General features: G+C 33.5%; 1 protein-coding gene across 1 annotated transcript; it reads left to right on the plus strand.

Annotated features, from left to right (window-relative positions):
- The first annotated feature begins 9,847 nt into the window (after positions 1-9,847).
- Positions 9,848-11,662, plus strand: LOC139482988 (uncharacterized). Its single transcript, XM_071267019.1, has one exon. The coding sequence runs from the start codon at positions 9,848-9,850 to the stop codon at positions 11,660-11,662; it is 1,815 nt and encodes a 604-aa protein (XP_071123120.1).
- Positions 11,663-14,606: the final 2,944 nt, after the last annotated feature.

The following is a 14,606-nucleotide window of genomic DNA, read 5'->3' on the forward strand; positions in this document are numbered from 1 at the left end:
GGCAGCAAACCCGCCATGGCTAAAAATAGAACATAGGGGTAAAATGTAGATTTTGGCTTATATCTCTGAAACCAAATTAGCATTTAGAGCAAATTGGACAAATGGGTTAATTTGTTTATCAAGTCAAGATCTAGTTGCCCTGAAATTTGTAATTTAAAGGAAATTTTGCTGTTTTTGGTTGTTATCTTGAATATTATTATAGAGATAAACAGCAATAATGTTCAGCAAAATAAGATCTACAAATAAGTCAACATGAGAAAAATGGTCAGTTGAGCCCTTAAGGAGTTATTGCCTTTTACAGTAAATTTTTGAAAATTTTAACAAAATATTTTCCTCTGTAACTAATGGGCCAAGTTCATTATAGATAGAGATAATTGTAAGTAGCAAGAATGTTCAGTAAAGTAAGATCTAAAAACACATCACCATCACCAAAACACAATTTTGTCATTAATCCATCTGTGTCTTTTGTTTAATATGCACATTGACCAAGATGAGCGACACAGGCTCTTAAGAGCCTCTATATAGAAGAATCATCCCGTTGTACAGACGGTCGGACATTTTTGGGTTTATTATATAAAATGTAGAGCTCGTCGAGAGGAACATTTTATACGCTATATAGTTAAGGTTTTTTGTACATTTTGATTTATTTTATCAGATGATTTTTTGTATGTTGTAAGGACAATTTTCTAATGGTTCTTGTCTGTGATCTATTTATCACATTGCATGGATCTAAATAAGAAAAAATTATATGAAACGTTTGATAATTTGAGTTTCCTGCACCATTTGATCAACATTTCTATTTCATGATTTGTTCTGTTCTCTGTCTGTTTATCAGATTCTTTAGGTCAACAATGTATGGTGTACTCTGAGATGGTGTACAGAATGATTGTAATGTGAATATGATTTCCTAATGAGTAACCTCTGACCTTGGCCTTATTTTGATGTATTGTCAACATTTACTTTTTATATGACTGCAAAACTTTTGCTGTCTTATAATTATATAGCTATGTCGTCATTGTGGTCTGTAGACACATGTTTTCCAGACAGTTACTTGAGTATAATTTTATATATCTGAATGAAATAGAACCACAAGTTTCCATACCCAATAAAATGGTATGGATTGATTAACAGTTTAGCAATAAAAGGCCAAAAAAAAAGGATTTTCCTGTTTCCAGACGATAACTTTAGAATAATTTTTTTATATTCATTGACTTCTATCAAATTGTCATACAAGATTTCAAACCAAAAAAGCAATGTTGGAATTGATTCAGTTGGTGGTTATTGCCCAAACCATTTAGGAATTAAGAACCAAACATGCACCAATACTTTGTATAAATTACTAACCTCTCGACCATTTTAAATTTTAATGAGAATAGTCTTGTATTCTTTGGGTTTTTTAATATGCTGAATTTGTTACCATGTTTTGTGTATTTAGATTTTAGATTTTGGGTCTTGTTTTAGAAATGGTCCACAATTGGGTCCAAAGGGTACAAAATTAATCTTAGTTTGATTTTTTTGTTAAAATGTTGGATTTTGGAATTCTGGCCCTGTTCTTAAACTGGTTCACATTGAGGTCCAAAGGGTTAAAAAAATAAACTTTGTTTCAAACCAAAAATTGAATTCTTGTGGTTCTTTGATATGCTGAATCTTTTGGATATAGGGCCCCGTTATCAAACAGGTCCACATTGAGGTCCAAAGGGTCCAAAATAAAACTTCAAAATTTAAATTAATTTGGTTTAAAGTTGCATCAGACAGGGTTTATCTGAAATTGACCTTATATTTTCATGGGTCATTGATATCGTAAATGTTCTGTTATACCTAGATTAAAACCTGCATTATTGTTCTTAGACTTTCAACATAGAATTTAATTTACATCATTTTTCAACATATTTGTCTAGTACAAAGCAGGGTTAATAGTCATATTAGATTAACACGTGTTCTCATCCTTAAATATGCATATTTATTTGCAGCTGAATTTTAAGCAGCCAATACCCATCCATCATCAGTTACACTTGCAAGACAGTTCCCTGTGAACATTTCTGTCCAAGTCATACAGCCATTTGGGACAAATTTCTGATAACATTGTTTTCCTTTGAACACATATTCATTTGTTGGCAAATGACATCTGGAATATGATCTAACTACGTTAAAAAAAAGTATTGGTTTGTATCCCTTGCAATGCATATGATATTAGTCTTAAATCTTAGGTCAGTGGCGGATCCAAGGGGTTGGGGTATGGGGTTGGAATACCCTTTTTTTGATGATCATTGCATTTGAAAGGGGACATATATGTTTATCCTAGGTTGGGGAACCCCCCTCCTTTTAAATTAAGATCAATCTAATTTTTTTATAACTTGCAAAAATGCAGTTAATAATTTACATTATAATCTATAGGTTGTGTAAGAATTGTCAGAATTTGTAAACTAGTCTTGATAAATGGAAAAAAACAGCTTTGTTTGATAGGAAGAACGATGAACTGTACTGAGAATTTAAATATCAACTACGAGGAGATATTTTTTATAATCTACTTCACGGTAGGTATACACCTTATCGCTAATCCCGGCTGACCCGGCCGCTTGAACTTTTTACGCAAACAACAATCACTTTTCCATTGTGGCGTCAGATATTTTGTATTGTGACGTCAAAATTTTACGGGAACCTGTGTGATATCCAGTAATTGCGGACAAATAGCGATAAGGTGTATAGTGTCCGACTAGGATCGTGGTTTTTCGGGTGATTTGGTCCATTTTTTTCGAGTGTAGTTCGGGCTTTTTCGAGTGATAAAACATGCGATAAATTTAATTAACGGATATTTCGTAATTATAACAGCTTTTAACATTTCTACTCATCTTACAAAATATATATTGAATACTATATATGTGTTGATCAATAAAGAGGCTAAATTTCCCTTTATTTAATCAAAACAATCAGTGCTTGTTATTGTCCGGGTTTTTTCGAGAGCAACTGTGAAATCGTCCGGGTTTTTAGACAAATGGTCCGGGTTTTTGACAGAAAATTTGAAGGTAAACGTAGACGTTAAAAAATGTCTTTTTTCTAGTTTATAACTGTAATTAAGTGAAGGACAATATCATATATTCCCAATAAGTCATCAAAAACATATCAAAATGAATATTTTTTTCAATTTAATGCAAATATTCTGTTTGGAGAGCGTTATACAACTACTTTTCAGTGAATATTTAGAAATAACTTGATCCTTAACAAAACGGTGTCTAGCACTCATATTCATTTTAACTTCATTTCATGCTACTTTTGATTTTACAGTTAATAATATTTCTTGTGGTGAACTCATTTCAGATAAAATCAACAATGAAATGAATAATTCATTAGCCTAAATATGATGCTTTAGCAATGATAGACAAATACAAAATGTGTATATTATATGCTATATCACCAGCTAGATTGTCCAGTGCTTCGAACGACAACAGGAACAACATTGTAATGTCTTGATTAATATTCATATTTTCCACTTTTTAGACACTTTTCTTTTATTCACGGAAAGGAAGTTATCATGGTGTTTAGTTGCTGTATGACCAATTATTATATTTGTATAATCAGGCTCCTCCTCACAGTTGTAGCATTTAGTCATTCCCGGTTTCCATTTCTTAAACAATAAAATAAATAATACAAGATACAAGACAAATAGATAATGAAATATCTAAGATGTATACTCTTTTAAGAACAAACATACATATCATCTCATACAATACTAGAACACACCCGTGATATCGCGGGTCCGTGAATAACTATGCGCAGGTACCTATACGCCTTATTTTTAGTCACAGATTTTTAGTATTCGTATTGTTATCTTAGAAAGTCTTACTGAGTAAAATACTACAATAGGTATCAATTTGACAATTTAGTAGTGTCAACCCTGTGATTATGACCCGTGTATATAGCATATTAATCCTGAATACACCGTTTGGTGGTGCGCCTGTCAGATGCGGAACGTACAGATAAGGTAATAGGTAACAGGTGAATATACTATTGGTATCGGTATCGGACTCGATCCGGAACTTCTTAATTATTGGCAATATTAATTACGTGGAAAACAAAAAGGTCTGGAGTGGTGTAATTTTTAATCTACACCTTTGTACTATATTAGTTATATATAAAGTTGAATTCTTTGATTCGTCGTTTTTACGTGATGACGGCTGACAAATTGGACCTCGTAATTTTAGTATTATAGATATGTATGTACGTCTCAATTCGAATTGTTTATGCTTATGTTCCGGACCACTAGGCATCAATTCCTCTCTTTTAAATAAATGGTTGTCACAATTAAATAAAAAATAACTTCATCTTCCACGTCACCTGTAACTGGCTCATACCAAGAATTTCGTAAATTTATTGTGAGCATTTTCAGAAGATTCCTCACCAAAAAACTGTTTCTTATGTATAGTAATTATCTTTTCTACATGCATCTGAATCAGTACGAAACATTCCCCATATTCACTGCCATATACTAATCAGTGGCGGATCCAGAACTTTCCCTAAGGGGGGCCCGCTCCAGTCATGCTTCAATGATTCCCTATATAATCAACCAATTTTTTCCCAAAAAAGGCCCGCCCCCCAGGCCCCCCCTCCCTGGATCCGCCTATGCTAATACTGATTAATAATTTAGTCTTTGATGTAGTTATTGGCTTTGTCAGACTGACTAGCTGTCAGTTACTCGTGTAAGTACTCTCAGATATGTACTTTATATATTTAATAAGGCGTTTCCCAGGTTAGGGGGGATATTGGGTGACTACCAACATGACCAACCCCGCAACATTCTATATGTTCCTGTCCAAAGTCGACAAGAGCCTGTTTTTCAGTATGGTTGTCGTTTTTGTTCTTCATTTTTTGCATAAATCAGGCTGTTAGTTTTCTCGTTTGAATTTGCTTCACATTTGTCCGGCATTTTGGATCCTTTATAGCTGACTATGTGGTATGGGTTTTACTCATCGTTGAAGGCCATACGATGACTTATAGTAGTTAATTTCTGTGTTATTTGGTCTCTTTCGGAGAGTTGTATCATTGGAAATCATACCACATATTCTTGTTTTTATATTGTTGTATTATAGTTCCTAGTTGCAATTTTGAGACGCACTGGAAATTTTATTTTATTTTTTAGGTTTACACTGACCAAAATTGATCAAACTTTGAAGGATGGGCATGTATAGATCTTATGTTTTATCTGTGGTCCATATATTGTAAGGTTAGGTATCCTTTGGGGTCATCAATTCTTTTTTTTAATTTCCAATTAGTATTCATTTTGTATTTGATAGGTTTGTTGAAAAAATCGCATAAGTTTATACTTTCATATATCTATAGCACACTAATTTCCTTCATTTTATTAACCAACTATAAATGGTGTCTTCCCGATTGTCCCACTTTTTGAAATTACACGAAAAAAGGTAGTGAATTTTTGTGGGACAATCGGGAAGATGTTTGTGGGACAATTGGGAAGTTTAATTGTGGGACAATAGGGAATTGTTTTGATTGTGATTAATCTGTTTTATAGTGTGAAGTAGGTAATGCAAAGTCATAAAATATAATACATCAAGCACTACTCATTTCTTCATTAATGTATGATAATGGGTTTCAATCAAGCATTTTGGAACACAATTGATAATATAAAGCACACATAATGTAGAAGGTTCAACAAAAAAGCATACACAATACATAATTATACCATTAAAGCTTAATCATACATAGCACAAAATATCATTAAACAAATCTTGTCCAAATGTAACAAATAGGAGGCAGTGTCTGCAAACTGAAATACAGTAATATCACCATTCTGTAGTTGATCTTTTAGTTGTTGAAGGCGCTGGTTGAGTTGGGTATATTTCCTTCTTTTTGTAGGTCTTACTCCCCCGGCATGGTACTGGATAAGAGTTATCTCGTTAAAGGCCTGTTCTTCTTTGAGGTAATTTAGTAGTGTATATATAATTGGGGGTGGCATTTGGATCATTTTCTTCAAGCCGCTGTTTCAACCTTCTAGGTGGTTTGTTGTTCTTGGTCCTTCTGTTTGGTAGTGATTCCACAGCTGTCTGTTTGCTTCAACCCAGTAAGTAGTGACATAATCTGTAAAAGGGGTAGTATTTGCAGTTGAGTCTGAGTTTTCCAACTCTTCTAGTGCATGAAACCAGACGTCTTCTACTTCTGCTGTTGGTACGAGTGGGAGAACTGCTGCCCTGCATATCAGTTGGTGGATGTCTGGTTCCCCTTTGTAGTTTGTGACAAGCCCTATTAATTACACTTTACGCCAAATACATTATGATTGTGTGCATTATTTTAATACCTATTTAGAATTTTAACAAAAAAATATTAAATTTATTTATACTCTTTTTTTTTTTAAACATGTTAAATGTATGCATTTATTTATATTGATATTTATTTAGAATCTTAACAAAACAAAAATTATAAATGTTGTTATTTGTATATGTTTTATAATTGAAAATAATATTTTAGATATGTTTTTAGATACGACATGTTATATTATCATGTTTAATGAAAAGCGCATTAATTTCATAATTTAAAAAAAAATCATATCTTATACTAAAGTCTTAATAAAATGAATATAATCCAAAAATAATACTATATAAAAGTTACTAATTAATTCTTGTTATTTTAACATAATAAACACAAAGTCATCTGTTTATTTAAGAACATTTCACATAAAAAAATAATGTGGGAACTTTTCATGTGGGACAATCAGAACTCTAAAAATTAAAAGTGGGACAATCGGGAATAAACCGAATTTTTAGCGAGGATTTCTTGGCATGATCTACATCAAAGTTGATAAAACAACAAACAGGTTATTGTTAGTAAATAATTACATTGGATGTATGTTTCATTATAATATTTTATTCTGATTGGCTAACTGCACATCACGTGTTATTCCGTAAGCTCAGAACATTGACTTTAAACTCAAGAGACATCAAGGGTGTACATATTCTAAGGCTCTTAACCCAAATGTTTATATTGAATTTATATTGAATTTCTATGTAAATAGTATTGATAAGATAATCCCTTTAATGTGACTATACATATCATTAATGAACATTTACCCATTTATGGGGTGCACCAATATAGTGGTGGATAATACATACCAAAGAAGAAGTAAGCAATTGCAATGCTCAATACAACTTTTCATTCATGATAACACGTGCTCCAACAATAAAGTGCACAGGTGAATTAAATAATAAAATATATAAAATTCGTGTTTTCATAATCATAGCTAAAAAATGTAATTATAAGTATTGAATGCTTCTTTTTGCAACTTTATAGGGTTGTAAAAGCGTTGACCGTGCGTACATTTTTAGAATGAAGCGCTTCCGCGCTTCATACAAAATGTACTTCGGTCAACGCTTTTACATCCCAATAAATTTACAAAAAGAAGCATTCAATTCTTAATTGACCGACTGACTTACTGAATAACAACATTGCTTTAGCAAAATAGCAAGGTATATACATGGGTACTAGTCAAATCGGCACCTGGTTAAATTAGCATCTGGTCAAATCGGCACTACCGTGCGAAGTTATAGTCAAATCGGCATAATATTTTTAGAATTCATATAGGGGAGATTGGGGTAAGTGGACATGTGGGGTAAGTGGTCACCGCGTTAGTTATTTACGGTAGGTGTCTTAATGCGAGTTGTCTCCCGTCGGACACGTAGCTTATCAACACAACGGACAAAGTCAAAGAAAAGTTAAAAGGTAAATTGAAGGTCAATGGACATTAGCAGTAAATATTCAGGCATATTATTTTTTTTGCTGGTTGCGATAATGGAAGTGAGAGATAATTAGTAGTTCTAATGAATCATATCATCGTGTAATGTGTTTTCGTACTAATAACAATTTTCACTGCTTACGGTTTTTACTGTTGAGTTTTTATTTAGGTGTTTACTCAGATTTAAAAAGCATGTCCTGTAGATTGATTTTAGGTATCTAGTTTTTTTGTCAATGATTTCTACGAGTTTTTACTGTTTCCGATTACTTTGCGATTTTTGTATGTCATAAAACCGGCGTCATATGTTTTCGTATGAAATAAAAATTGGATCAGTACACGGACAGGAAATGACTACAAAATCCGGAAATAATTTTTTTCTAAAGTCGTGGTTCTGGTGATCGCTTGAATCATAAAAAAAGTTATTAAATACTTTTCAGTACTAAAAATTACTAGTAAATAGTGTAAGGTTGGTGTTTCGTGTGATGAAATTTTTAGATTTTGATTAATTTTCAGATTGGCACCTGGTTTGTACAAAATACATTATTTTTTTCTAAAATAAAATGCAGTTTTCAAAATTTATGATTAAATATAAAAAGTTAAGACTGTTTTCATCTTCATGTATCAAGGATGTATAAAAAAAAAAATTGTCAATGAAATATTGAATAGTTGGATTTTGAACAACCATTTTATATAAGAACCCTGCTAATTTTAACTCGATGGTTTGTAATTAAAACGGTCAAAAAAACACATGACAGTCATATGTCTTGAAGATCCGGTGTCTGACTTGCAAAAAACATATCTGGACTTTATTTTAACCCTTCAGAATTTTTTTCCACAACTATTCTAGTGATGCGTATTTTTGACATTAAATAAAAATGGCTAAATAGGTCAGTTTTATTTAATTTGTTCTAACGTCTTTAAAAAGCGACGTTGAATATGTTTTAAATATATCAAGTTGTAGTGGTGTTGTTGTTCTAAATATAGAAACAGAAAAACATACCACAATGTACGCGTATGCAGTCGAAACCGACGAAATGTGGTTGATACGAAAACATATGACATACGAAAACATATGACACGACGATACGTTTGTTTTTATAACATAACACACAGAAATCTGTCCCGTTCGGCGACAAACGTTCGTGAATGCATACTTGAGATTCTTAAAACGACAAATATGGCCTTAAAATGAGACTTTCAATGATTCTTTTGATAGTACAATGACATAAAAAATACACAACTAGCTAAATAAAAACATCCTGCTTCTGCAATATGGCGGCGTACATGTCGTATACCCGCCGAATATGTACGTTCTCAAAATTGTCTTTTACAATAAATGTATGTGGGATTCCGTTGAAAATAACTTGACATGATCTAACTTGGATATCAAGGAATACGATTCAAACCCAAAAACTTATTTATCTGTGCGGAAAATTGCTGCTTTGAGTAAAATAGAAGAAGCGGTGCCGTGTTGCAAGTAGCTTTCAATATGACGTCATAGCATTCATTAAAAAAGCCAGAAATTTGCATAAAACATATCCTAAAGCAGATCAGTGCACACAATCCCCCTTTATGCTTAGTTATAATTCAATAGCCACAACAAATGCATCATGATAAAATGTATCACTTTAAATGGTCGACAAGGAATAAATTTGTTTCCGTTTCTTGAAAAACACGATAACAACCGAGGTGTCCACTTACCCCATTACCATGGTGAAAGTGGACAACTCGTATTGTTAAAAAAAATAAACATACTTGGTATGTGTCTTTACTTTTCTATTGTTTTGTGTTGTGCATCAAAATTTATGAAAACTTACAAAAAGGTTATAAAAGGTTTTCCAGAGGATTTTTAGGTACATATGAACAAATCATAAAAGAAAAAAAAGGGGGGGGGGTTAAATAACATGTTTAATTGGATACATCTCAAAGAGCTCGAGAATCTGATAAAAAGTTACAAATACTAGCCAATGTTTGTAAACAATATGTGTTTCTCGCAATTTTGTATATCGACGGCAGTCTCAATTGTTAAATATGTATATATATACTAGTAGTGTATAAAACACTCATATACGGCAGCAATACAACCTACATCTTTTTTATTTCAGCAAAATGGCTAGAAAGAAAAAAGGATGGACTCCAAAGCAAGGAAAGTGGTCAAAAGAGGGTCTGAAAGAAGCGGTTCGCCATGTAAAGAGTGGGGGCATGTCTAAATTGAAAGCATCAAAGTTGTATAATATACCAAGAACAACACTACTTCGGAGACTGAAAACTATGGATCTGGATTCACCAGCAACAAAACCCACAGTACTTGCCATAAAGGATGAAGAAGCTTTGGTCGGGCATATACTAAGAATGGAGGAAAGAGGGTTTGGTTTAACTATCACAGATGTCCGAAAGCTAGCCTACGAGATAGCCGTAAGGTCGGGGAGAAAGCATTGTTTTAACAATGATAAGAAAAGTGCCGGTTATGATTGGTGGCAAGGGTTTAGAGATCGATATCCATGTTTATCTGTACGCATACCAGAGGGTCTAAGCGCAGCACGAAGTTCAATGCTGAATCCAAATGTCATTTCAGCTTACTTTCAAAAGCTTGGAAGTTTTATGGATAAACTGAACATTAAGGATAAACCCCAGCAAATTTTCAATGCGGATGAGACTGGCGTGAGTACTGTACATGATCCATCAAAGGTTGTAGGGAAAAGAGGCAAAAAGAGTGTGCATTCCAAAACAAGCGGAGAACGAGGCGAAAATGTAACCGCGTTATGCTGTGTGAACGCAGAGGCAAGAGTTCTACCACCAATGCTCATCTTTAAGGGACAAAGAGTAAGCCAAGCATTGATGGACAATGCACCAGCAAACACATTATTTGCATGCAGTAAGAGTTCATTTATTGATTCAGATTTATTCAATAATTGGTTTAAAAAGCTGTTTATACCTAATCTTCCTCCTCAGAGACCTGTGCTGCTCATACTGGATGGACATTCTTCACACATAACAGTGGATCTGTTGGAAACAGCCGTATCCAATCAGATAGAAATGTTCTGTCTTCCTCCCCATACAACGCACTGGACACAGCCACTCGATAGAAGCGTATTTGGACCGCTGAAAAGGTCGTACAATCTATGCTGTGAGGCATTTCTTAGGCAGAATCCAGGAAGAATAGTCACGCGCTACGATTTTTGTGGCTTATTCAAGCAAGCCTTTAATGAAAAAATGAATCTAGTGAATATATTCAGTGGCTTCAGAGCTACTGGGATATTTCCATTTAAACCGAATGCTATCCCAATAGAGGCATATGGACCATCAAAGACGTCTGTGCTCCAAGTCGAGGTTGAAGCATCAATAGAGACTGGCCATGATGTTAGCAAAGACCAGAACCAGTCGCGACTAACTACAACCGCCAATGAAGAGCAATCTGTCTCTGCCGTAAACCCGCAAGTTCCATCAACTTCATCCGAAAAAACTTATTTGAGAGAAATTCTAAGACCCCCTGAAGTCGTCAAACAAAGAACGGAGAAAAAGACTAGACGAGTAACAGAGGCTAGATGTCTAACAGAAAGAGATTTTTTAAATGAACTGAAACGAAAAGAAGAAGAGAAAAACAGAGTTCAAGAGGGAAAGGATCAAAGGAAAATGGAGAGGGAGGAAAAGAAGAAGAAAAAAGAACTGGATCAAACATTGAAGAAGAGAATTAAGGCAAATAAGAATACAATGAAGCGTTTGGCTAAAAACAAGGAGAATGACAGGTCATTAGCTAAAGACCAGTCTGACTCCACCTGTACTTATTGTAACGGGAACTACATGGATGACAACTCTGACGATGAAGACTGGGTTAAATGTACGAGATGTAGCGATTGGTATCATGAGTCGTGTACTGGAAAGTTTGGGCATGAACATTCACACTTCGTGTGTAACAAACATTGACATGTTTCAAAATATGACCAATTAATATAGTGGATTGTGTTGTCAATAGTTATCATGATCATTAAATATGTTATATCCTCTTAATATCGTTGAATATTAATTAAGAGATTTACCAAATCAAAACATTCATAAAAAAAAAAGAAGTTCTGAAGCACTATCCAAAAAAAGTGGATAACACTAAACAGACAAACCCGGGAACAAATAAGACAAGACACACAAGGACAAACAACAACATATAACATCGAAACTAAAAACAAATGAGAAACACGGACCCGAAAACACTTTAATAGGCGACTTCAGGTTCTCCAGAAGGGCTTTAAATTTTCCCTTGTAACTATACATACATGTATTTGTAAGATTGATTGATTGACATCTAGTTACAAACGTGTCATGCATAATCAGGACGAAAACACAAATTAAACAGAACAGAATAGCATACCAATAAAAGGGAAGAGTTTCATGACGAAACCATTGTTCCCATTGGGATATTTCAAGAAGTCACAAAAAAACAAAAATAACCATGATTAAATTTCCATCCAAAACACACAAAAAAAATTCCCAAACCAATCAAAATTTGCAATATTCGAAAATCATCCCACACATACCCTTTCAAAAAAACCGACAATGACTGAAATATGAAAGCAAAATTTCTGAATTTCTTCTTGCTAAATTTGCAGAAAATTTCTGAAAGGGAGAGATAGACACTGAATTGATAAAACGTAACATGGTGTATGAAAAGCTAATATATTGGCTAATATTAGTATCATGCAGTTGGCAGTCGGAAGTTGGGCGCAAATACATTTTTTTATGATCAATCAATCTGACAGAGTTCGGAGGTCGGAATAAAAGGTGGAATCGAGGCGATTAACCCAAGAAAATGGACTTAGAGCACTTCTTTTACATTTACTCATATATGACCAGTTACCCCAATACATGGGGTAAGTGGTCCTTTTTCGCTGTTTGATCTAGTCCTTGATTTCCAACAAGCCCGTGGTAGGAACTGAAAAAAATGCCTAAAAATATGAAGAAAGGTCTACACATAATTTATTGGAACGGAGGTGGAAAATATCATCCATGTCCCAGCGAGCTGAAACGTGTGTATACGCTTAATGTGTCCACTTACCCCATTCTCCCCTACATATATGACAAACTATGACAGAAATACTGTGAATACGGGTGTTGATTTATTAACGTTTTAAGAAATAAACCTCTGAAATTGTAATTTTGGCCAAAAAATATAAATGCATATATTTTATTCTAATATGACGTTCTTTTTTTAAGCTTTGGGTACAAAGCCATGTTCTAATTCAAATAGAACATGGGCTGCACGTGATTGACGTCACAATAGAAATTGCAACGTCAGATGAATTTTGAACAACCCCAGAGATCAAAATGGACATTTTTGTTGGTGTTGCTCGCTAGGAAATTAAATAAAAACATTCTAAAAGTAAGTTTAAATGTTTCTGTTCTTTTTTTATTGATAAACTGCTGATTTTCTATAACGTTTTTGGTTCATGTAATCAAAATGGCGACATTCCGAGTGTCTACTATAGGTCCGCTTCGAAGTGAAAAAGTTCAAATATTCCTATTAGAATCGAAATAATTCTATCCTGCCATGCTCTATGTTCATTTTTAAATAACATGGGTAGGCATTATATTTGTAAACATTTAATACCTCGCTAACGCTCGGTATTAAGATATTAACAAATATAATGCCTACCCATGTTAAAATGAGCATAGAGCATGGCAGGATATAGAATTATTTCTTTAACAAAAAACCCTGAAAACCTAATCTATCTATCTATCTTCCCGTCAAGGAGTGGACTCGTTTTTTTGAGTGTCTATGTGAGCCAAAATTTGTTCCTGTGAAAAAAGTTCCAGTGGAACTAATTTCACAGGAAATATGTTCTGGGAGAACTTTTTTCACAGACAATTTCTATATAATTTGTTCCATCTCTATGAAATAAGTTCCACACTTTATTTGGTGAAATAAGTTCTGGGTTGGTGAAATTTGTTCCTTACCTAGTGAAATAAGTTCCATGTTTGTGAGATTTGTTCCTTACCTGGTGAAATAAGTTCTGGATTTGTGAAATTTGTTCCTCACCTGGTGAAATAAGTTCCTTGTCTGTGAAATGTGTTCCACTGGTTAAACAAGTTATCTTATATATACTGAGCACTTGTCATCAGTGAGTTTAAATTCATTATAAAAAACATGTATTATATTGATAATGTAATAAATAAAAAGTGTAAACATCCAATTGGATCATGTGGAGTAAAGCAAAATTTTAATAACATGCTCAATTAATAATACTAAAAATGGCACTTATAAGCCAGGAAAAAGTAGAATAAGAAATAATAATAAAAGTCACTCCGAAAAAAAGTATTATAGTTAAAGATGAACATTTGTACTTTTTTAAAAAGGACAAAGTGACTGATCAATTTTATTAAAAGACATAAAGAAACAAAAGACACAATCTTTTAAAAATGTGCAATGACCATAGCTAAGTACATGTATGATTAGAACACCCATGACAGGTCATTAGGAACAAGGAGGTTGAATACCACATAAACGATAAAACACAGATACATTATCATCGCATCATTTTCTTATCTTCATCCTACAGTCATTCCTTCAATTGCAAATGTACCCTATGCAAGCACAGAACTTATTTTCTGTGAAATAGGTTTCGCGCAGAACATTTTCATTGATTTCTATAAAATACCTTCGTTTAAAACTAATATCAAAAGAACTTATTTCACTTTTTTTTAAATTTTAATATTGGAACAAAACTCATGGTGCTGTGATTTTTGTTCCGGAACTTATTTCACACTTGTTTAAAAAATTAGTTCCGGAACAAATTTTATAGTGCTGGAACATATTTTCTGTGACATATTTCCTATGAAATTTGTTCCAGTGGAACAAATGTCACGCCGGAACAAATTT

Source organism: Mytilus edulis, chromosome 7, assembly GCF_963676685.1.
Source record: "Mytilus edulis chromosome 7, xbMytEdul2.2, whole genome shotgun sequence".
In the NCBI taxonomy this organism is placed as follows: domain Eukaryota; kingdom Metazoa; phylum Mollusca; class Bivalvia; order Mytilida; family Mytilidae; genus Mytilus; species Mytilus edulis.